The sequence below is a fragment of the Cyphomyrmex costatus genome, unplaced genomic scaffold (genome assembly GCF_001594065.2).
Source record: "Cyphomyrmex costatus isolate MS0001 unplaced genomic scaffold, Ccosl1.0 scaffold70, whole genome shotgun sequence".
NCBI lineage: Eukaryota > Metazoa > Arthropoda > Insecta > Hymenoptera > Formicidae > Cyphomyrmex > Cyphomyrmex costatus.
Window position 1 is genome coordinate 1,133,578 of NW_017280267.1, and position 24,581 is coordinate 1,158,158.

At 29.8% G+C, this 24,581-nt stretch overlaps 3 protein-coding genes across 7 annotated transcripts in view; 2 read left to right on the forward strand and 1 right to left on the reverse strand.

Moving 5' to 3' along the window:
* The first annotated feature begins 1,558 nt into the window (after positions 1 to 1,558).
* On the forward strand, positions 1,559 to 6,506 carry Pbp45 (proximal sequence element A Pbp45). Of its 2 annotated transcripts, XM_018548132.1 has the most exons (7): positions 1,559 to 1,611; positions 2,197 to 2,277; positions 2,888 to 3,017; positions 3,173 to 3,470; positions 4,202 to 4,542; positions 5,564 to 5,747; positions 6,435 to 6,506. In XM_018548132.1, the coding sequence occupies exons 2-6, from the start codon at positions 2,256 to 2,258 to the stop codon at positions 5,661 to 5,663; spliced, it is 891 nt and encodes a 296-aa protein (XP_018403634.1). In that variant the 5' UTR covers positions 1,559 to 1,611; positions 2,197 to 2,255; the 3' UTR covers positions 5,664 to 5,747; positions 6,435 to 6,506. The 2 variants fall into 2 exon arrangements, with proteins under 2 accessions (XP_018403634.1, XP_018403633.1); XM_018548131.1 differs by lacking the exon at positions 1,559 to 1,611 and having other exon boundaries at positions 1,964 to 2,277.
* On the reverse strand, positions 6,228 to 10,191 carry fest (wurstfest). The gene is made up of 6 exons (XM_018548044.1): positions 10,003 to 10,191; positions 9,139 to 9,441; positions 8,443 to 8,567; positions 8,264 to 8,381; positions 7,449 to 7,615; positions 6,228 to 6,670 (listed from the first exon to the last, which is right to left on the reverse strand). Exons 1-6 carry the CDS (start codon positions 10,189 to 10,191, stop codon positions 6,445 to 6,447), a joined length of 1,128 nt encoding a protein of 375 aa, XP_018403546.1. The 3' UTR covers positions 6,228 to 6,444.
* Positions 10,192 to 14,221: 4,030 nt separating this feature from the next.
* Positions 14,222 to 24,581, forward strand: part of LOC108780497 (prostatic acid phosphatase) — a 12,938-nt gene continuing 2,578 nt past the window's right edge. The window contains exons 1-2 of one of the 4 annotated variants that reach the window (XM_018548239.1): positions 14,222 to 14,315; positions 20,168 to 20,265. In XM_018548239.1, coding sequence (XP_018403741.1) covers positions 14,255 to 14,315; positions 20,168 to 20,265 — 159 coding nt within the window. In that variant the 5' untranslated portion in view covers positions 14,222 to 14,254. Of the gene's footprint in view, positions 14,316 to 19,188; positions 19,317 to 20,167; positions 20,266 to 24,581 lie in introns of those variants that run through there. The other 3 variants (XM_018548241.1, XM_018548240.1, XM_018548242.1) reach the window with 3 other exon arrangements.

The window sequence follows — 24,581 nt, forward strand, 5'->3', positions numbered from 1 at the left end:
ATTAGCTGAATTTTCGAATTTTAAGGTCAATATAAACCAGGTAATAGATATACGTTTACGCGTTGAAAAGAGAGAAAGCGAAGATGCTGAGTACGAAAAGTGCAAGCAACGCGAACAAAACTAAAAAAGGATAAAAATAAAAGAAGCTAAAAAAACAAAATCAAAATAAAAGGAGCTTAAATTCCTCTATTCTCATTGGTCAAATTTCAATTTTCAATCTTCAATCTCAATTTCCAATGCGTAGTCTGATTTCGGCTTAAGGTCTGTTTTTTGTTTCTACACTGTCTTAACTTTTTGTAATCGAATATGAGAAGAATAATCGTTTACAAATTGGTCAATTTTTACGGCTTACGGTCATTGTAGAATAGACTTAAGGGCGGGTTCACACTTTGACGGAAAAGCGGAAGAGCATTAGCCAATCAGTACTCGCGCTGGTAGTCGAATTTCTGTTAGTTCTATACTACTTGCTACCGACGCGAGTTCTGATTGGCTACTGCTTTTCCGCAATCCGCTTTTTCCGTCAAGGTGTGAATCCGACCTAATGGTTTCTGCACACTGGACGCGGAAACGCTTAAGCTGATTTTTCATATGCAGCATGCTGCGGCAGCAAAATGTTATTATTGGTCAAAAATCTTTTGTGAGGTGACGCACTGTGACGCACTTCCAATCAGTTCACGAAAATTTGTATCACATGACATTTTGCTGCTGCAGTGTGCTGCACATGAAAAATCAGCTTTACGTGCAATAAAATGTAACGCGCTAGCCAATAGCTTACGGATCCTAACATGTTCATTGGTTAAGCCCATGGCACATACAAAAACGTAAGGCCGTAAAACGTAATCAGTAAGCGAATTGGCCAATCACAGTAGAGACCGTAAGGCCGGTAGCGAATCCAATGTTACGATTTCCTTACTGATTACGTCTTATGGCTCCCGCAGATAGAACGCGGAAACGCTTGCTGCGCGGCGGAAGTTGGCACGATAACCAATCAATATCTTGCCGGCGAGACGCTGATTAGCTATCGCGGCAACTTCCGCCGCGCGGCAAGCGTTGCCGAGTTCTGTCTGCGGCAGCCATTACGGCCTTACGTTTTTCTATGTGTTTCTGGCTTTATCGCCTCGCATTGGTTGCGTTCAGCAGAGAAAGCAGCTTTGCAACTGTTGTAAAATTCTTTAATATGATTGGTCTTGCTCTTACTTCCTTATTACATTTAAATGTATAAGCCAATCATATTCAAGAATTTTACAACAGTTGCAAAGCTGCTTTTTCTGCTGAACGCACCCATTTGTCGCGCGGCAATGCAATCGTTCCGCGTCCAGTGTGCAGGAGCCATATAGAGCGACGATTATTTCTGTCAGATTTTTTCGTTTTTCTTTTCGCGCAAAAACGCGTCAAATAAGCCTAATTTTATTGATTTTTAAGCTGCGAGACCTATTCTGTATAATTACCGCGCATAATATGCGATCGATCAATCGATGAATTAAAAAATCATCCACAAACTGGTGTGCACTTTTATGCCTTTTTAATCGCAATACATTACACGTTTTGAGCGAACGAATAAATCTCGATACTGAATTTTCTCATAAATTCTCATGCTATCGGTATAATACGGTAATATTTTTTGTTATCTTATTCGATTTTATTTTTCGAGTATTTTCGAACTCTACTCGCGTCCACTCGCCTTAAGCCGTAATCACACTAGCGATTGCGCGATTGTGATTGACGTTTAAGGATTATGTCTCAACCAATCAGAGCAAAGCAGTTACCGATTGCTTTGTTCCGATTGGTTGAGAAATAATCGTCGATCACAATCGCTGATGTGATTACGGCTTTACAATATTTTACAGCGGTGACAGTTTTCTTAACCTCAAAAGTTATTTACTGTACGATTAATATTTTGAGCTACATTTCAAAACGTCTTCCGAGAAAGATTTTACTCTCTATATATCAAGTTACGTGTACTATATATTTTGAATAAAATTTTCCTCGAAGAGGTTTTGGAACATATCCGTGATTTACGGGGCGAAGTGATGCTTTTCTCAGCCAGATACGTTTCGAACAAAATCACATCAAATGAACTTAATTTCATCGATTTTTGTGCTAAACGTGGTTAAACAAATATCGAGCAACACTTTTTTCTTGTTAAATCATTGTTTCTACATAAAAACATATCAGTTGAGTGTATTTTTATGATAGTTTAAGGTGAGCGAAGTATTCTCAATATTTACCCAGAGAGAGAGAGAGCACGTACAATTATGCAGTTTCACGATTCGCAACGTAAGTATAAGTGTCAAGTTAAATTGCAAAGTATTAAATAAATTATATGATGTACGATAATTATACGATTATTATAACTATTTTATTCGTCATACTTTAAAGTATCAGACATTAGCTTGTTCGGGAGAGATTCATTTTTTTAGCTTAAAATTGTACATACATCTTATGCATCTCTTTCGTGATAAAATAAACAAATGTTATTAATATACTAAACTTCAAAAATATTATATCTAACGGGAGATGCTACTGCGTCTTTTGATCATGTAATTTTTTTTCAAAAATGTAAAGGTCATTTTCATATCTTTTCGATATCTCGACCTAGAAAAGAACAATGTGACCAAAATAAAACGAACGTCTTTTCTCGGAACCGTTTCACTTTCATTTGAAATATTTTTTTGCATAATATAAAAAATAAATATTCAAGATTTTAATTTAAGCGTATGTATTAAGTAAATATATCGTTCTGTATATTTATATGTACAATTTATGTAAAGCAATAGGAAACTCTTTTTATAAATTCAAGACTTTTTGTAAGTTGTGTAACAATTATGTTACTTACACATTATTATTACAATTATACACTGTTAATATAATATTTGTCTTTTAACAGAGAAGTGCTTAATGGAGGCTTTTCGCACAGATTGCCAGTCGTTAATAACACGCTTTGAATTGTCTTATAATACTCACTTTCAAAATTTCTGTGAGATCTGGAAAGAAATGCAGTTTGGTTTGATTTTTGCGTACGTATTTTGTTTTTGTGTTTAAAAAGTATTTTACTTCAAAATATTAAGAAGTTTTTTTTTAAAAGCTTTTCTGTGAAGAGTATGTCAGAAAATCAGTTTACGAAGCTTTCAATTTTGTTAAAGTTTTTAAATAAGAGTTTTTGAATTTACAGTTATCATCCTTCGGAAGCAGCTTTAATGACATTTTGTGAAGATGCCCTTTGCATAATAAAGCAGTTTCTTGTAAATGCATCCAGTTTAAAGGAACGTATAGGGGCTCTTTATCTCACATATGGAGTTTACTATAAAATGCCAGTAAAACAACTAAAGATCAGAATGACTCTATCAGATTGGAGTTGCTTAATGGAATTGCACAGTCAAATAAAACAAGAGGAATATCTTGATGCTAATTATATCTTATGCAAAATGATTGTTGATCATGTATTTATTCATTGCATTAGTGACAGAGAGGTATATTTTATTGATCTGAATTAAAAATACTTTTTCTAAATCATAAATACTATAGATATAACTATACATGTGTGTGCGTGCATACATGTGTTATATATTGTGTATAAGTGTTAATAACACTGGTCGGTATGCTAAAAATTTTCTGAAGAAGGAGAGTTTTCCATAGATTTTTGAATGCTGAAAACGATGCAGTTTCTAGATTTTATTTATTACGTTATAATTTCGGGAAGAAAAAATTTTATGTGACAAGTTTTGTCATTAATAGCTGTCAAATTATTTCTAAAAGACTAATTGTAAGTTATAATAGAGTAATATGAAACTAATGTAAATTAATATCAAATAATTATTTATATAACAATATTAATTTCATTATTCTATTATAACTTACGCTCTCTTAAAAGTAATTTGGCAACCATTAACGGCAAATTTACTGAAAAGTACAATCTCTTTTATACTGTTAAGCTTTCCGACTTCCACTCTAATATGCAGCGATTTAAATCTCTATTTTTTTTCTATAAAAAAATGATGTGATAGGCAAATTCTGAGGACAGTATCGTTTTCAGTATCCACAAATCTATGGAAAACCATTCTCCTTCTGCAGGAAACTTTTTAATATGTCGATGGGTGTAAGTAATAAAATAGCGACTCATAATATTTTGTAAGAAAAAATTTATTTATATTTACTAAAACACATGTTTTCATCAATGTAAAATCATTTTTTTTGCGTACAGTATGGTATCGAGAGACATTTCTATCAAAAGCAAGAACAGCCCAAGTTGGACGTTAATTTGATGCCAGAAATTAAAGAACTAGCGGCACCAGAGAAGCTGCTATCGACTATTAGCAAATTAAGCAAAGTATATGAGGAAAAGAAGCGTGCTTTGTTTGATGCGGATGGAGAATCTAGCCTGCAACTTTACGATGCTAGTATAGCAGATAATATTGTTGATAACATTCGTACAATGCAGTCGGAAAGTAGAATATTTGTCAAATCAGCCGATATGATAAACACTAGCTGTAGTAAGCCAACAACAGCAACAGCGACCGAAACTGTTCAAAAATGTCAAAAACGGTAAGTAAAATTATTCACTGCGTTTATTTTGGTGACGTCAGAAGCGAGGAAGATACATAATTTTTGCTTTTTAATAAAACAACATTTGCAATTGATAGAATATATTTATAAAATATACTAAAAACTTCCCTCGTATTTTAATAATCTATAGATATATATATAATCATATATTTGAATTACATCTAACCGAAAAACGAAATAAACTATATGACAGCTCTCAGAGATAAATGTTTTATTCTGTTCTGTAATAAAAGAAGAATATATTTAACAAATATATTTTATCAAATGCAAATATTATGTTATTAAAAAATATTTCTATTTTAATATATTTTACAAGAATTTTCTGTATGGTTTTTCTTGCTTCTGACGTCATCAGTTTAAAGATCTTTAGTGAATGGTCAATAGCTTTAATCCTTAATTTATACAATAAAATATTATAAAAAAATTATAAAAGGTTACAAAAATAATGATCCTATAAAAGATACATCAAAGATATAAAATAAATATGAAAAAAAGTTACAAAGTTCAACTTTTTATACAAATTTTGAAAAATATGAAAAGAGAAAGTTTTTGATTTACGACTTTTAAAGTTAATTGAAATTGCATCCCTTTTATCAGGAATTATGTATAATATAATGAAATACGATTTTTATAATGTGAAAATTATTCTTTCTATGCCATAATTTTATCTATTATTAATTTGCTGCTGATTTTTAAAATTTTTTTTTGAATTGTTAAAAGAAGTAATTGCTTTACTTAGCGGTCCAAAAATGTAACTGTGACTGCATTCCGTTATTCGTTGCAAAAATTGAAGAAAATCTATAGTATACATAAAGTGTCAGTACTTGCAATGAATAACGAAACGCAGCCTTATATAAGTGAACGTTTTTTGTGATTTTATTTTAAAAATTCGTAAATTTTTTATCATAGATCTAAAGATGGACCTGTTCACATTGATTTTAAATTAAACAAAAATGTATTAAAAGTTAACATATTGATTATAATGATAATTTTCCTGTAGGATAAGAATTCGCAAAAATCAGGTCTTATCCAAGATAGGCCGAGCGTTCGAAAAAGGATTACAATCCGAAGAAGAATCGGAAGCGGATGAAGATATATGAAGAATAAATAGCGTTGCTTTATAAAATTTGCAAAAAATCATAACTCAAGAAATTGATTCAAATATCAATTTAAGTGTAAATAAGGTGAAAAAGATTTAGAAGTTATAGATTTCTATTTATAATCCATGATTCAACTGAGTAAAATTTAGAATATATAATCACAAAGGGTAAAATTCTTAGAAACACTGTGATCTAATAAGCTTAATAAAACTTTGCGATAACTTCATGATATTTTTCTTCCCAAGATGTATGACAGATAGTTAAAGAAAATAACCAAAAGATTATAATATGAATGTTAGTATGAATATTAATGTGTATATACTAGAAAATAAGTATTTATTTTTTTATACATTCTTCAGGCATAATTTTTTATTATATAGACATACGTCACGACGATTATAATAATTAAAAATCAATTTTGCATAATAAAATGCTCGATTAAATTATTTATTGAACATTTTGTTGGGTCAAATTAGTCTCGTGCGGATAAATAAGACAATTCAATTAAATTACTAAACTCTAGTAAAATGAGATTTGAGTAAATCTCTAAACGTAGAAGCGCGGACATAAATAGAGTGTTTAATGTTGTGATCTAGTGTACTCTCGTTTAAGACCTCGACGAAAGTGATTCATACGCTTTCGTTGAACATTTGAAACTAAATAATCACACTACATCTGGTCATGCTCGGACCATTTAACAATCTAAGATGACCATATTCATTGATGCTTGTTCATAAATGAATAAGTCCTAAACGAGAAAACATGTTGCAGAGCTTTTGTTCTAATAAACCTTCAACTGGTTGTTGTCATCAAAGCCGGCGCTGTGACCTGCATTTCTCACGATAAAGCTAGTACCATCGTAATGCATGCGACGTTCACCGCGACGTACAAACAGATGAGACGTTTGTCCTAAGGACGCAGTACAGTGCAGGAAGGGTGTCGTCAAAGAAGCCGTACCATTGCTAGGGGATGTACGTAGTTGATACTTATTGCTATTTCGAGCAATCCTATTGTACAGTGGAAAAAAGATTAAAGATATATTAAAAATCTAAGAATATATTAATATATTAAGTAACAAATTATAAATTATTGTAGCTTTTTATGTGTGTGTGTATATATAATATATATAACGGAGTCTTATACAGTCTGCGACCGTTTTCTCGGTCCTAATACGTTTATTAGATATTTTTGGTATTATAAATTTTTTTATAAGTGCCAGGAAACCCCAACCTGATGCTTTAACCCCCAATCTGGAGGACCAGGAATTATTAGATATAATCCATTATATAGAGAACCTACAATTTAACGCCGAATCCGAACGGATTAAACCCGAATCTACAGAACGCGAGTCAATCGCATCGAGCGGTGAGTCCGGTGAGTCACTCGATTTTTTATCGATTTTATGTATATAATGCATTTATTATAGAAAAACAATAATTCTTTAAAAATAATGCAAAGAAAAAGGGCTACGAGCCAAAAATTCGTTAAAATATAAAATAGTAAATAAAGATTGTCATTTAGTTAAAATTATATATTGTAGTTTAATTAGAAAACAGACGTTTCGACCTCTATTAAGTCATTATCAATGTTACAAAAATAATAATCGCAAGTTGTTCAAACATAACGGTAATGTACAGAATAATAAAATTAAAAAAACATAAAAATTAATATATATAAAATAAGTGTAAGTTCTCACTAGCGTGGTTGACAATAATTTCAATGCCGCAAGACCAGAGTCCATAAAACAATAAATCGTCTAGTTATAATGCGTAATTAATTTGTTACCTCACGAGACCATCGGGAGTCTGGGATACTCGGACATTGTTAATAATCCAATTTTCAACACCTTCATCAGTTTGCCAGTATTGAGATGCATTGAGATGTGCCATAACTTCCTGCAAACATGCTGGTCCATGCCGAGAGCCCGAATAGAAGACACTCAATGAAAAATCCTACGAATTATTAGTAAAGAATTATAGAAAATTTACTATATTCGTCATGAAACTTTATTTTATAATTTCTAGTCAGAGATGGGATATATTTAAAATATTTTTATTTAAAAAATACAGTTTTTGCAATAAAAGTGTATTTTATATTTGTATTTTAGCGCTGCACAAGTATTATGTATTTACAAATACCATTTTTCAAATAAAAATATTTCAAAGCCCTGTTTCTATTTGTATAGTTATTTGTGACAATAATTTAAAACATTTATCTCAACCTTTTTACATCACCACTTTTTAATCAATATCAGACAATGAATTAATATAATATTTGTAAAAAGAAAGATTCTAATGTCACACAATTTTAGCTTTACATGCTTTATAGAGGGGATAATGATTTTTTTAAATAATAATTGAAAATAATTTCTTAAATATTCATGTAAGAAACAAATTTGAATGCCAGGAATAATTTTTGAATTAAAAAAATTAAATAAATAAATAAAATAGAAAAAAAAATTTTTAAAGAACGGACTTAGGCTACAGATCTAAAAGTCAAATTAATTAAGCGCGATTTAAATTGGAAATAAAATAATATTTTGAGCTGGTTAGTATCCACGAAACATAAAATAAATCTCCGCTTTATCTAGCTCGTCCTACCTGGCTCATATCCGAGAAAGAATCGGTTGTGGTTCTGGTACCAGCAGTGTCCACCAGGTAAACAAGCGCGCATTGTTCCGATGTGAAACTGACTCCCTTGTACCACATCTTTGCGTATCTATTAAAACAAGCCACTCAGTATTAATTAGTAATCACTTAACGATAACACTTGGACTAACTTATTATTGCCGTGCGTGTCATGGGCGACGATCTCCACTCGAGAACCATACTGATATATTCTGCCATTAGGGTGCAGCAACGCGGCAGCTGCTCCAGAGCTGCTTAAGGATAGGACGATATTGTTCTACAAAAATGAAAAACAGGATGTAGCTCTGAATTTCCAAACTTGTCATTTATAGATCCACTTCACAAATCTCAAAATTTTACATAATATTTTTATATTATTAAAAAAAAACTTTTTTTAATATTAATTCCTTTTTAATTAAACTTATTACTGTTTTTATTAATATTTTTTATATAACTTTATGTAAATATTGTATTAAAATTGTATTAAAATTGTGTATCTAATTTTTTATACATTTATCAGAAACGAGATGTAAATTTGGATTTGTAATTTTTTTATATCTCTATTTTATAAATCTCAAAATTGCACACTGTAACTCTGATTAAGAGAAAAATCTTCAACACTAATTCTTTCTCAGTTAAAATTTATTATTCTTTTTTATTATGGTATATAATTTTGTTTATATATAACTTTGTTTAGATATTTTGTTAAATATTTTTTATGTATCTCTGTTTAAATAATATTAAATATTAAATCTATAAATAATGTAAATATTATTTTATAATATTATATATTATTATATAAATAATAATATTATAAAAATAAGAAAACATATTCAATAGATGATTACCTTGAAATTGATGACTCTGACGGCGCGGTCAATGGTCATGTCCACGCGAATCCTGTTGTGTAACCTCAACGATATAGTACCATGAGGAGTAGCGACTACACCTCCGACGCCTCCGACATCAGCGTCATGTTCTCTCCAGTTCTCCGTATAAATGGAGGCTTCTTCAGCCGCATAATAAGGTCCACCGATTGATTTTCTAGCTTGCCGCCAAATCGTTGCCGATCCAGAGTATGCGGTTGCTCCACCTAAACCGTTCCACTGTTCGGCCGGGGGTTCGAAGTACTTGGACAAGTCACTATACCGCTAAAGATCATCCGGAAGGAGCTTTATTAAACAAGTCACAATAAGACATTTCTATATGTTATATCTTAAAAGTTTATAATAGTCCGAACTATTGTGATTCCAATACTCCAAAAGTTTTTTCTTTACTGCAAAGAGCAGTTTTCTTTTGTTCTTTCTTTACTTATCTCAGCACATGCAACAGTTATAATAGAATTTTTATTGGTATGTATCAAATGCGATGTGAGCGCGATTATAGAATATATATGCGACAGATTTTTATAAGAATCTTAGTTTCTTTTTTTACGGCGTATATAATTTTTAATTTTTTTTATCAGCCTTATATCAGTTTTATTTTTCGACTAATTTTTAATTTTTTTTTTTTAAATTTTCTAAAGTAAAAGTGAATTTCTCAGCTAATATACTGAAAAATCGTTCAGACTTCTCTGAAAATTTATAGAAATTTTATTGAAAAGCATTTCAAAAATAATTATACAGCAAAATTTTTCCACCAGGAAGACGTTTAAAAGTTAAAGGTATAACAGATTAGAGCTGAAGGATAAAGTTCAAGGTTGGATGATGTACTTGAAAATTGGGATCCTCTGGCTGAGAATGATAATTATGCGAGGTATAAAGAGACCGAGGTCGCATAGCTGTGGTTGAGCTCGTCTGGTTCTGTATTGTTGTTACGGAGTAAGACGGCGTTGTTTGTATGACCGGCATGACGAAAGACTTATGTATCTCTTTACGGAATTCGGTACAGGTATTTGCCATTTCCTTCGCCTCAAAAGATATATAAATCGATATTTTTTTATTCATTTCCTTGTATAAAAATGACGCAACGACCATTTTCAAAGAAAAGATCTCGGAAAGATTTTAAGAGTGGAAAAAAATTAAATTTTAGAATTCTTAAAGTCTTGAATTTATCCGTTCACAAAATATTTAAATCTAATAATAATTGTCTAATAAATCCGAGCTCCTTCCTTTGCTCCAGTTTAAAAAAAATTTTATAGACATTTTAATCGATACGTTTTTTGAGCTAGATTACAACAAATTGCAAATAAAAGTATAAATGGCGAGAAATGCAGAAGGAGGAACCTCGCGTCATATATGAGAAACGCACTTTGGAGTCGCCAGCGGCGGCGACGGCGGCGGCAACGTTCTTCGATTTCTTGCGCCGGGATTTCCGGTACTTGGTGACCGCTGCCTGGTCGGTTTCGCTTGTGTGATCCACGATTGAAGCGATTTCGGATTCCGTGGGATCAATAGTTAGACCGTGTCTCAGCGCTGTGGGCTATTCGCTCGCGTCAACTCCACTTCAAGCGGAAATTCGCAGAGGCGAAATGACGCTGCGCTGACAAACGAGCATCTGTCGCCCTGGCAATTCGTCGGAAGACAACAGATGATATATTCACGATAGATTCGGAAGTTGTGGCCAATGTAGATCTGCTTGCGTGATAATAATCAATGTAAAGAAAAAGATGACCAATCAAAGTGTAATTTTAAGAATTGTATGTGTTTCGAGATTCAAGTCTTATGTTTATATAAAATTTCATGATCGAATCTATACAGATTTGGATGTTGAAAGAATGGATTTCTGTTTAAATAATTATAAATTAAAAGACCCTCGATATATAACAAAATATATTAAAGAGAAAAAAGGCTAATGAAAGTCACATCTCAAATACAAAAAATCACATATATTAATGTCATAAAGATTCATACATGAAAATATACTACATATAATACATATATGTAGCAATTTGCATATTTTTATATATAAATCTTTGTGCGTTATTTTTTATTTTAAAATGTCCTAGCGTTTTTTTGTATTTTTATTAATACATTTGTTATTTTCAAGGACATTAATATATGTGATTTTTTGTATTTGAGATGTGACTCTCATTAGCCTTTTTTTCTCCTTAATATATTTCTGTTTAACTTCTCGTGGCTTAATTGGTTTTTTATTTGCTGGTTAACTTGTGTCGTTATTAAACCTATAACTTAATTCTCAGCCTCTATATTCAATCGATTACAGCACTTATTCCAGTTTGAACCTTCTTCTCGCCATACAATCGTTTTAAAGCCTCATCCTTAAATTTTAAAATAAAATATAATAGATGTCTTTACTGTGAATCTAACTTCAAAAAATAGCAATGAAAACTATGTCGTTCGAAAAGCAGGCACTGCTCCTCCTTTTCACGTTCCAAGAATAGAAGAAAAAAGTACAATTTACTAAATTGGGATTTTTCCACATTTCTGAATTTTTCTTTTTCTTTGTACCTATATTTCGAAGCTTCTTAATTTTATCGACTTTTACACATTATTTATATACAGACTTGTTTTTAATTTTCCATCGGTTGGAAAAAAAATTAATTTAAATACGTTCATTTTTACGAAAGTTATTGTAACAAATACGAATTGGATCCCAGGGACCCGAGTGTGTGTATAGCTAGAATTAACCATGAGTGTAAAACTGAATTTTAATTTGATGTTTTATTCAACGGGCTTCATCTATGATGTCATAAAATGAAGTCCATTGAAACATAGAGTTAAGTTTAACCACACGAATGAGAAACCGGACCTAAGAGTGTTTAGAATATTTGAATATTGATCGAATGCTAACCCAAGGTAAAAAAAATTTGTGTGTGTGTGTAATCAAACATATTTGATTATATATATATAGTTATAGACATCGAGGTTGCTACATTTTTTTTCGATGGTTCTCAGAATATGCGAAAATTTTCAGAGTCCACTAACTAAGTGATTATAACAATTGTCAAAATGATAAGAAAATGAAGTTATACAGGTGAAACCAAGAAATATACCTCGTATGACGTAAAAAACACTTAAAATATCAATTGAATGTAAATTTATAATAAATATAAAAATATATAATATAAGCCAAATGGACAATTTGAATAAAAATTTCTTAATATCTTCAATGCAATTAAAAAATAAATATAAGATTATATAATATTAATTAACGTGTAATATAATATATATATATATATATACACATGTATATAAATATATATGTTATACAATATACATATATTATACAATATCATACCTAATTTATAGTTTTGTTTCTGAATAATTAATTTTAATCGAAAGTTTGTCGCTGCTAAAACTCCGGATAAAGCTAATGGTAGAGCCTGCAGAAATTGATAGCGACATGTATGATGACGTTCAGGCGTCACGCGATCACGCGGCCCGTTTTACATTTCTATGCCCTTGTTACCCGTGTATCCCAATGTTACCATGTCGCTTAATTTTTTTTCGCGTTGCAGGAATTATTTAAAAGTCATGCTCATGTCGTATTACATATGTGATCACACTTTTGTTTTATTTCGTATTGATTAAGAGCACAGCAGAAACTGTTTTGTACGTGCAGAACTGTATAATTTTAAGTTGGAAATTAAATGAGGAATTAAATAATCAAAAGATTAATTAAGAATAATACTATTGAATTTAAAAGCTCAATGTTTCAAATAACTATGGATATTGTAAAATATATAATACGAAATTATACTATATATTTATATAGTATATGCAGACTGCGCTCCGAATTTAATTTCCAGACTTAAAAGGCAATCTTAACAGAACTAGAGCAGTAATATCACAAATTAAATTGACAAGCAATTTGATAATGTTTACATAGACATTTTAAAAGATGTTAAAATATTATAATATGATGCTGATAAGCATTAAACCTGTAAATAATTTTATTGCGAAAAAATTACGTCGGCTGGAGATCAAACTCGGATATCTCTCTTTCTAAATTATAAAAAGTTTCAACAAACAAATAAATATTTAAAACTATCATAAATTATATTTATTTGGAATTTATATCTAAAGAAAATTAAGGAATTATTCAAAAATATCACGATTTATGCAAATCCATGTAATTCTTACTTTCGTTCTGACGTAATGCTCGCATACTTAGACGCTCTGCAGACATGATATTCGCATATTATAATAATAAATATACAATATTTGCGCGTATATATTATTACATGACTCATCTTATATATGCAATGTGTACATTGAGAGAAAAAAATGGTTGCATTTACTAAAATTAAATTTATAATCATTTTTTGGGATTACTATATTTGTAATTGACGTAATTGTTTTAACTATGCAAATATATATAGTTAATTGTAGCCATTATGTTTTAAAGTCTTTAGTCTTTTTGTTAATATATTTTTTTAGTTATTATTGTACCACATAAATAGTAAGTATAAATTTAGGAAAAAAGATATATTCGTGTAATTGTGATTGCATTTATTGAATCAAAATGTTAATTTTATTTATTATTTATATCTTAGTATTTTTTATTATACTATTATTTAAAATCATATAATTTACAGTATAACTTTTCGTGTTTGAAAGAACTATATGGTTTTTATTACTAACATTATAGCAGTAATAATCGTAAAAATAGAGTACCTATCCATGATTATTTTATTCAAGTAATTACAGTCACAAATATTAAGTATTTTTCTCTCAGTGTAATAACGATAAAAAATTAATAATATAATGGGAAAATTCATAGGAAAAGAAATAAAGAAAACGAAGATTTTGTTACGATTTTATTATATAATTCGTGATTAATCGATAATATTGATTTAACGATGTAATGTGCGATCACAAATTTACAAGCTTTAAAGGCGAATTGGTTTTACCATAGAGAGGGGATGCCTGACTTTATCTACGCGCACGTGTTACGGATTTATCTCTCTCAGTACACGGTTGCACACGTCCGTATGTGTTTCACGGTCCCTCTTGCAGGTTTATTTGTGGACACGGCCCTCTGGTTCGCAATTAATTCGACATGAACCCCTCAGCAACAGCTCTTCCTCTTTTCACGCTACTCACGCTGACATTAGGTAAATGTAAGAGTTTTATCTCTCTTATTTCCTTCTTTCATCAGAATTGCGAGTAAAAGATGAGAAAATAAAAAAATTTTTTAAATCACGTTTTTATATTTAAAGCATATTAAAAAGATCGGTTAAGCATGTTTTAAACAGTTTAAAATATATTTCAACATGATTTAAAACATGATTTTTGCCAATTCTGTCTTTCATTCAAGTTTTCATCCTTTACAAATCGAATCTTTTTTAAAAGAAAGGTATTACGAAACTATAAGTAACGATTTTTCACGCTATCGCGATGTCGTTGTTCTTGTCTTAAAAAACATATATATAATAACTTATTTAAAAAATTATCCATTTTGCATTTGTATTTTCTTAAAAAAACTATAATGTATTCTCTCTCTCTATTTTTCTCTCTTCCCCTCCATTTTTCAATCAATTGATTTATCTGTATCTCATTATTCTGTTTATAAAAGTTCGCGTATTAAGATACGATTATCAAAAAATTAATATTAGTTTATTATAGTTTACTATAGTTACTTATTTTTCAGTCAGTGTATACCAGAATAAAATATTGGTAAATTATCTCGTTTTTTGATATCATTACCTTATAATACTTTTATATACAAAATAATTAAAGGAATCATATTGTGTAAAAAAATTATACATTCCTTAAAAAAGTGAGGGTAATTCAGAAATTTCAAGAAATATGAGAAAACTTTTTTACTCATCATGTGTCTCTTTATCGAATCAAATAAGATCCCCTGTGGTATTTTTTCGTATCATAAAAAATAACGGAGATATATTTTAAATGATCAAGATACAGGAAATATCTTATTTATTAATAATTTTTGAACAAACGGTGACCGCCACCTAACACCTTCTGAAGGTCAGCATTTAGAATTATGACCTCAAAACATGTTAAGGTCATAGTCATCATCGAAGAGGTGTCCCCTAAAGTAAAAAGAAATACCGTAAAAATAAATTTAAAATCATGAATGACATTTATACATTTTGTATACAATCCGGATATTTTTTAAGTTTTGACTTCTGTGCATATCCAACTAACGCTAATTATTCTTGAAATATTTCTGAAAAGTTCCTAAAATTCCAAAAAACATTCTAGGAGTATTCCGAAAAATACTGTGAAATATTTACGAAATGTAAAAACACAGTTTAAATGTTGGTAAAAAAATTTTATTTGTATATCGTTACATATTCCGCAATATATCACAAAATTTTAATTTTTCCGAAATTCTAGATTGGGTTGTCTCTGAATCACTTTTTAAACAAAATTGTACTATGAACAATATATTTCATATGCTTCCTCCTTGGAGTCAAATTTTAGGACTCATTTCACAGACGAAGTATGCTGCGCTCCTTTTATTCTCTTCCAGGTGATTCTTGTATTTACAAGTAAATGCTCTCCGCCGTAATCCTCTGTGTTATGACACCTGCATACAGAACGCGGCAACGCAAGTGTTATCGCGTTCTGTCTACGAAAGCCTTCCCTACTGAAAAAAATCATATCACAATATTATATAACGAAATCATATTTAATTAAGACAAGTAAATCACATAACGTTTGTTCCAAATCAATACGTACACTTTTAAAATCATTTGAAAAATTACATGATATTAGAAATAATTTTATCTATATCATATAGTTATCAAATTTTAAATAAATCATAGAAATAGAACATATCATCGTGTAACTTTTCAAATTACGTGATTTAAAAAAATTAAGTACTGATTTGGAACAATCAGTTACGTGATTTACATATTTTAATTACATGATTTTATTATGTAACTGTGACGTGATTTTTTCAGTAGAGTTACCATTGAACTACACAACCCTGACACTAATAATTTCTCTGTTATGTCTATTTCCTCTAAATTTCTTAAGCCTAATTCTAGGCCCGAGAAATGTGTAGCCAATCAACTTACCGTTTTTCCGTAAAAGTTTATACATGTTGATTGTAATGAGCTGTACCGTATATATATTCCTGAATCCAAAAATTCGGAGTTCTAATAAGCGTGGATGCTACAGGGCCTTAACGCTGCAATCCAGATTTTTGCATAACGTATAACGTATAAGCGAATCAACCAATCAGAATTTTTCCTCTACGGAAGAGAAGCATTTTGATTGGCTGATTCTCTTATGCACTATGCATCATGTGTTATGCAAATGTCTGTATTGCGGTTTTTACGCATACAGCGCTTAGACTGTATAAACATATCAAATGCTTTAACTATTAAGTTAAAATAGAAGCCATTAATGCACAGAAAAGAGTACTAAGAATTCAGTATAGATACTACAATCTAGGAAATTCTCAACGCTACTAAAGCGCTTCCAAAACGTGTATTGATTTAATCGGAAATTTGGAATAACTTATTTCTATATGCAGTCTACGCGCTACATGCGTAACTCGGAACGCACCTCTAGATCCTTATTATAAGTGGACAATTTTTTGTTAAAGTTAAAACATTAAAGCTGGTATTTATAGTCGACTTTTATATTTCGGACTGTCTCAAATACAGATATCATGAATCACACAGCTACGTTAGCATCTTAAGATATTACTTAAGGTCTTAAAATAAGAACATCAGTTTAAGGGAGAGAGCTGTTCAATTAATTTAATATGGGTGTAAATGTAAAATAAAAATTTCGAATTATAAAAAATACACATGTATTTTACTTCATCTCTTCCTCTGTTTAGAGAAAAGTCCAACGCCGCTAGACAGGGAGGAGATGGGATGAATCTCGCTTCGAAATATTATAAAAGTCGTTATTAAATCATAAATTTGCTGCCTTATAAAAACAAATTCTCTGCTTTAAAAAAAGATTCTTGTTTTTAAAACAGTAAATTTGTTTTAGAACAGAGAGAATTTGTTGTGCTTTAAAAAATTATTAATTTTACTAAAACTATATTTTTCAAAATTAATTTTTTAAATATCTTTTTAATAAATGACAATCTACGGTTTAAACTTCCTCGAGGTTACTCAAGATCGCATGATCTTGATAACATATACAATGTCAAGATCAAGGTATTAAGAGAGGTTCTCCCCATTTTTATTTTTATTTAGAAATAAATAATTAAAAATGTAAATTTATCGATCTCTCCTAATTGATCATCACATTAGAGTTACAACAATAGTTTTTATAAAGATTGCAAGGAAAAAACATTAAAATTCGGATAAAGCCTTATTGTAAATAATTACCTAATATATTATGTAATACATGAAAGAAGTATACACTAAAATATATATATTTTCATACGTTTATATTTTATATATTACCTATAGTTATAGATTTATAATTAAAAATGTGTGCTGTAATCTGTGTAATGTTAAAATTAATTAATGTAATATTTCAATAAGTTAATTATTTCAAGAAATAAATATTTTCTAAAAGATTTCATGTTTTTTTTCCAATATATTTTTCCGCGATATATAAATCTAAGCAAGCAAAAGATAACATTTTCCTCACGTTGTAAGAATTTATTTAAAAGTTTTGCACATTACGTACGTAATCATGCTCTTGTTTTATTCTATAGTGATTAAAAAGATTTCATGATTTTTTTCCAACATATTTTTCCGCGATATATAAATCTAATAAGCAAGCAAAACTCATAAAGATAACATTTTCTTCACGTTGCAAGAATTTATTTAAAAGTTTTGCACATTACGTACGTAATCACGTTCTTGTTTTATTCCATAGTGATTAAAAAGAAAATATACAGCAACAACTATTTTGTATGTGATCGTATAAACATTATTAAACTGACAATTACATAAAGAATTAAATAATTGAGGAATTAATAAATAATAATATCGATATTGAATTTGAAAGTTGAATATCATTTCAATATCATGTCCAAGTTCAATATCAATGTTTTAAACAGCAGTAAATATTCTAAAAATCCATGTAATTTTATACGTAAATTACATGTTTATGACTTGAAAATTACCTAAATATGATTAGAAAATTAAAATTTCTAGTCATATTTAATTTTCCATTCATCACTATGTAATTTTCATATAAACTTTTTCAGTGCTGTATTATAAATATCGTTTTATAATACAAAATTTTAAATTGTAATATATTTATAAATCAATTTAATAATATTTAAATAAATATCAACCTAAGAGAAGCTTTAACATACGCAGATTAAAATGTTTTTAAAAAACGTACATCTCTACAAATTGTTGAATATCTATTCCGATCTAAGAATCTAATAAGAATCAAGAATTTTTTTTCAAGAATATCATTATCTCTTCGCAATTCTGAATAATTCTTACTTTTAGATGATTTGGCGAGATACTCGCTTACAATATTTCCGTGCGTATATTGTTACATAACTCTTCTTATGCAATATATAACAACAATATTAAAGCAATCGAAGAATATAGAGAAGAAAAACAGATGCATACAATTATAAAAATGCAATAATAAAAACAGTCCGCTATAATTGATAAAAGTAAATGAGAATTATGAGAATCGTAGCGGTAAAAACTAAAAAGTGTGTAATATACATGTTTTTACTGCGCAATATAATATATTTAGACGCAAACCCAATTAGCATACCATATTTAAGAAACATTTTTTAAATGTTTATTCAATGTTTTTACAACTATTTTACATTAAATAAATATTTAAAAAATATTTTTTAAATATGGTATGCTTATTGGGAATCGGTAGCTTATATAACTTTACAATTTCATTAAATATGCGATTCATTGATTCAGCAAGTGATTTAACAATACAATACGTAACAATATAATTGTTAACAAATTATGAGCTCCAAAGTGAATCGCTTAACAAAGAGGGGATATGTCTGACTTTATCTACGCGCACGTGTCACGAATCTCTCAGTACACGATTGCACACGTTCGTATGTGCTTCAATCTCTTTTGCAGGTTTATTTGCAGATTATTTAGCTTTTCTGGTTTGTGATTAATTCGACATGATCTCCTTAGTGACAGCTCTTCCTTTTTTCGCACTATTTACGCTGACGTTGGGTAAATCAATTTTCTTTCTGCATGTATCTCTTTCTATTTCCTTTCATTCAAATTCACCATATGTTATGCAGAACGTTTTTTAAACTAAAATACTGTAAAACTTCAAAATTTTGGCAATGACATATACTACAAAGTACGTAAAAAGAGTCAAATGTAATTTAATATCCATAAAATAAATTGCATAATGGTCTTTTCAGTATTAATTGCGATTTTTCAATTATGTTTCTATGATGCAGAAAGTGAATATTCGTTCTTTTTATCAAATTGTACATTTATTTGTGGAATATCTACTTCTTTAAAAAATTTACTACATACTAGAAGATAGTGATTAATTATTTTGACTATTAAAATTGAATAACTGCTTTTAATATTGAAAATTATTAATTTCAAAATGAATAACTTGAACTGAATAGAGTATTGAAAAATATAAAGGGTTTCATTTAATAAGGTGACCTTCGCTTGAACTTGGCGATATACGTATAACCGAAGATCAAACTGATAAAAATAATTAACTAGTTACTATTCAACACAAACGTAAAGTTGCATGTGTAACGTACCTGTTAGTTGAAATTTCCTTACAATAGTAATATAATTGTAATATAACACGTGTTGTAATGTTACATTATAGTTTATATATTGAGTGATAAATTACATCTAACAGTTACGTTACAAGAAACTTTATATTTGCCTGACTTTAACCTACTTTCCTGCAAAAAATAAAGATGGATGCAATTTTGTTAAAAGAAAAAATTAAATATACGTCAGCATAATCTGTCACACCGTATACTCCTTATATGTGGCAATTTAGAAATATCCTATATATAATAGAAATATTATTTTATATATTTTAGCAATACCTTTGTCCTCCAAGATTACGAATACGGAAAGGGACACACAATGCATGCAACATCACGAAACTAAGAAGAACACTTTGCGACTAGTCACAGTGGTATATATAATGTATATATTAGATATACAAAATTTTTTTTAACAGTATAATAATTTGTATGCTTCTTTAAGTTTTAAAATTTTACATTTTCAAAAATTAATGTTAAAAAGGATTAATTTCATATCAATAATCGTGAGAATAATACGTTATTAATTATTATACAAGGTGTCTCAATAACTATTGCCACTTCATAAATCTCATCTTTGAATCTATAACGTTCAGAGGAAAGTGAATCAAATTGCACGGTATTAGTAAGATGACTCTCATGGTGATAATAATTTTTTTCCATGCGGAGATGCTTCAAAGATTTCAAAATTAATATTTCAAAGTCAATTTCGTTTTTCTTAAATAAAACTATACAATCTTTTACATTATACAATATGCATTATATTATTACAGTACATAATATTCCTCTAACAGATTATATTTCTATTAATTATTCCGTATAAAAATATTAAAGTAAAGATATAAAAAAAACAATAATATTTACGAAATATTTTATACTTTATTCTAACACATATTAACACAAGATACTAAATAACTCCTATAAATAAATTATTAATTTTTTTATAATCGTACTCTAATATTTCTATGAACAGAAAGATGACATGAATTAATAATTTGTGTATGAAAAAAGCACATATAGTTGCTTAAAAAAAGTACTTAAACAAAATGGATAATTTTTAAATGAGCAATTATGAATTTTTTTTACTATACGATTTTTACGTTATATATGATAGCTTTCTTCCGTACTGTGCAACTTTGGGTACACAAATTTATTCTGAACACGAAGAGAAAAGATTTGTTATGGACAAGATAAGGATTACAAAATTTAATTGTCAAACTTTTTTGATATTTTTTTTTATATTTATAGCAAATAAAGGAAGATGTTAAAAAATCCGATTTTTTTGACAGCATCCCTCCCTCCCCAGCGCAATCTTAGTAAACCACAAAAATTGTTGTTTGGAATTCACATAAAATAACAAAAATGGTTTTATATCCCAGGGAAAGATTTTTTATTATTTTTTTCTATTTGACACTGTTTTGTACACGAATGTAATGAATATTGAAAATTATAGATTGAGGCTTCGGATACATTATTATTACATGTTTAACCTTTCACTAATAACAAATTAATTTGTTATAACTCTTGTAAAATATGCTGCAAAAGATATGATTTAGATCATCAGTTGCCTAAATCGTATATAAGTCTTTGAAATTGTATTTCCTTTAAAAGTATTGAATTTGTGATTGAAATTTGTAATTAAAAAAATGTAAAATTAATTTTATAAAATTATTAAATAATACCTAATAATTAATTCCTAATTTTAATTATTGATTGAAAAGAAAATCAAATATTTTGTAATAATTAAATAACAATAATAATGAAAAGACAAATGACATTCAAATAAATTGACTCAAATATATTGTTGCACTTGACATTTGTATTCATATCAATCATTATAGTTTTATTATTGTCAATTATTTTTGAATAGTACGATTTTTTTAAGGAAAACTTGATGAATTTGTTAAAAATATTAACTTCTGATCATAAAACCACTGGTACTATTTGAAAAATCATTTTATTTCCCCTCTTCATTTTTGTTTCAGACCATTTTGACGTATCTCTTACCTGTGTCGAACTATAATGGAAAATGTAAAAATGTAAAAATGATGAATTAGCTGGTTTATTCGTTTTTTAAGTGTTTTTTTGTATAGATTGGAACAAATTTTACATTTTACGATAAACCGCAAAAGTAATCACAAAACTTGATATTTTTGAATTCTATACTCTTTACTTATCTTAAATCAATTACCGTTCAAATTTTTAACATCTTTTAAATAATAATTTACAAGGATTTTCTTTTTTAAAAAAATTTTCGCACGATAGCCAAAAATATATATTTGCATCTATTCTGTGAACGTTATGAGTACTGTTAAACTGCTGTCACATGTTCAGTGCCTTATAAGGACTTTATATTATAAATAGCACGCAAATCTAATCTTAACCGTATTTATTTAAATTAAAAAGGTCTAATTTGGAACACGGTCCGATTTAGAACATTCTTTCCTCTATATATAATAATATACATATAATAAAAGTAAGATTCTACAATAAACTTCTTCTATAAAAATACAAAAGATTGTAGTAAAATTGGATGACTACGTTACAATATTTTGCGATTATTTTGATTACACCGTGTATATTATACTAGATTGTCAAAGGCCATGACATCCAAAAGAATTTAAGACAGTAAGGGCGACTGTCACCAACGCCGATTAACTTAATCGACGATTAGTCCATTGGAATTAACCAATCGCATTTATCATTTAGTTTTGACGATAGACGCGATTGGTCAATTCCAATGGACTAATCGTCGATTAAGTTAATGGGCGCGTTCAGCGGACTATAATAGCGAGCGCTCACCCAACTGTTGAGTCCGCTGAACGAGACCAATCGGCATTGGTGACAGTCGCCCTAAGACGTAAGCAGTAAGCGAATTGACCAATCACAGTAGAGGCCGTAAGGCCATAACAGATCCACAACGTTGATTTTCCTTACTGCTTACGTCTTACTGCCTTAAGTTTTTTGTGTGCTGCCATAGCCTTAAGTCTTATGGTGTATACCTATGAAATGCGGATTTTCCTAACAAGTGGCGCCACACATACGTTCTTAGGCTGGAGTCCCATGAGGCGTATTTGCCGCATATCGCGTAACCGCGTAACCAATCAAAAGTGATAAAACGCGAAATCACAACAGCAAGTAATTTTTTATCACTTCTGATTGGTTACGTAGTTACGCGATACGCGGCAAATACGCCTCATGGGACTCCAGCCTTAGGCTTAAAAATCTATTGTAGATTCGGGCTAACAGTAACTATAAGACATACCGTAAGAATCAGTCAATCACAGTCGAAAATTCTTTTGAATTCTTAATTCTAATTAGCTTATTCTTACGGTACGCATTATGGGTATTGTTACGGAAGGTGTGTGCGGCAGCCCTTAGTCCGGATCTACAATAGATATTTTAAGTCTTATGCCATAAGAAATTAATCAATTACAGTCGAATTCGAAAAAAATTATCGACTATGATTCGTCCATTTCTTATGGCTTAACACTTAAATAGTAAGACTTAAATCTATTAGACCCAGATTTACCGCGCCGCAAAATGTGACGCGGTAGCGCAATAAGCTTACAACTCCTTAACATGTTCATTGGTTACCTCGTCGCATTTTGCCACGTGGCAAACGTTTCCAGTGGAAACATTCCACGTGTGGGTCCTTTCCATTTGATGACACAAGTCGACACACGTATCGTTCTATCTTTCTTGACATTTAGAGATTGACAAAAATAGAACACTTGTGTCGACTTGTGTCATCAAATGGAAAGCACCCTGTGTAAAAGCCATAAAGGTGCCTATTCATAGACGCGGCAGCATAATGGTGTTAATAAAAGAGGATTGTATTTTAATAAAATATTTGAACTTTAATATTTGAATTGTTTGCTGTTTAGCGAGTTAGTTTAAAAAATTTCAGAGACAAATAAATATAATAATAGTTCATAAAACTTGCAATTTTCTGCTGTCGGAATATTCACATCAAATATTATCGGGCGAAGAGACACCCAGCAAACGAGAATGGATTAAAATGGATCGAACATTTTATCAATTTGAATGCGTATTTTAAACAGCAAAAACTTTTTTTGGATTCAATTGGATTCAATTAGGTTCAATTAGATGCAATTAGATTGAAAACCTGCGTTTTCTATTAAAAATTTTGAATTGAACAGAATTCACGATGCACTGAAAAAAAAACTGATATTATTTTTTGGATGAAGTATGACTAAAAATAGTTTTTCCCTCTGTGTTCGATTTTTTGTCCATAAATCGGGTTTGTAGTGCTTTCATGTGATCGATACTGTATATCTGAGTTGTGCTAGCGGAGCACAACTCAGCACAACCGTTAAATTCGCCGACACACCGATATTAAGGGTACTTTACTCTTGAGAGCGGCTCTTCGCCCGAGGCATTTTATTCAAAATTCGGGTTTATAATGCTTCCATGTGATCTATATTGTATATCTGAGTTGTGCTAGCGTAGCACAAATCGAGCACAACTCAGCACAATGTTTATTTTGCCGATTAAACAAAATGGCGGTGCTGGCGAAAAAAACGTTTTTTTCAATTTAACGCTTTGTTTTTTGAGTTATGTCATTACTTCTTGCGGCACAATGTAGCACAAATCTAGCACAATTCAGCACAAATTTTTTTTTTTTTAAACAAAATGGCGGTGTAAAGTCGTACCTCTTTAAGTGGGG

Coding starts and splice junctions, on each gene's coding strand:
- Pbp45 (XM_018548132.1), top strand. CDS start 2,256: ATGCAGTTTCACGATTCGCAAC. Junction 3,018..3,172: donor CAGTTTGGTTTGATTTTTGC/GTACGTATTTTG, acceptor TTGAATTTACAG/TTATCATCCTTCGGAAGCAG. Junction 3,471..4,201: donor ATTGCATTAGTGACAGAGAG/GTATATTTTATT, acceptor TTTTGCGTACAG/TATGGTATCGAGAGACATTT.
- fest (XM_018548044.1), bottom strand. CDS start 10,191: ATGGCAAATACCTGTACCGAATTCCGTAAAGAGATACATAAGTCTTTC. Junction 9,442..10,002: donor CAGAGGATCCCAATTTTCAA/GTACATCATCCA, acceptor GATGATCTTTAG/CGGTATAGTGACTTGTCCAA. Junction 8,382..8,442: donor GACACGCACGGCAATAATAA/GTTAGTCCAAGT, acceptor TTGTTTTAATAG/ATACGCAAAGATGTGGTACA.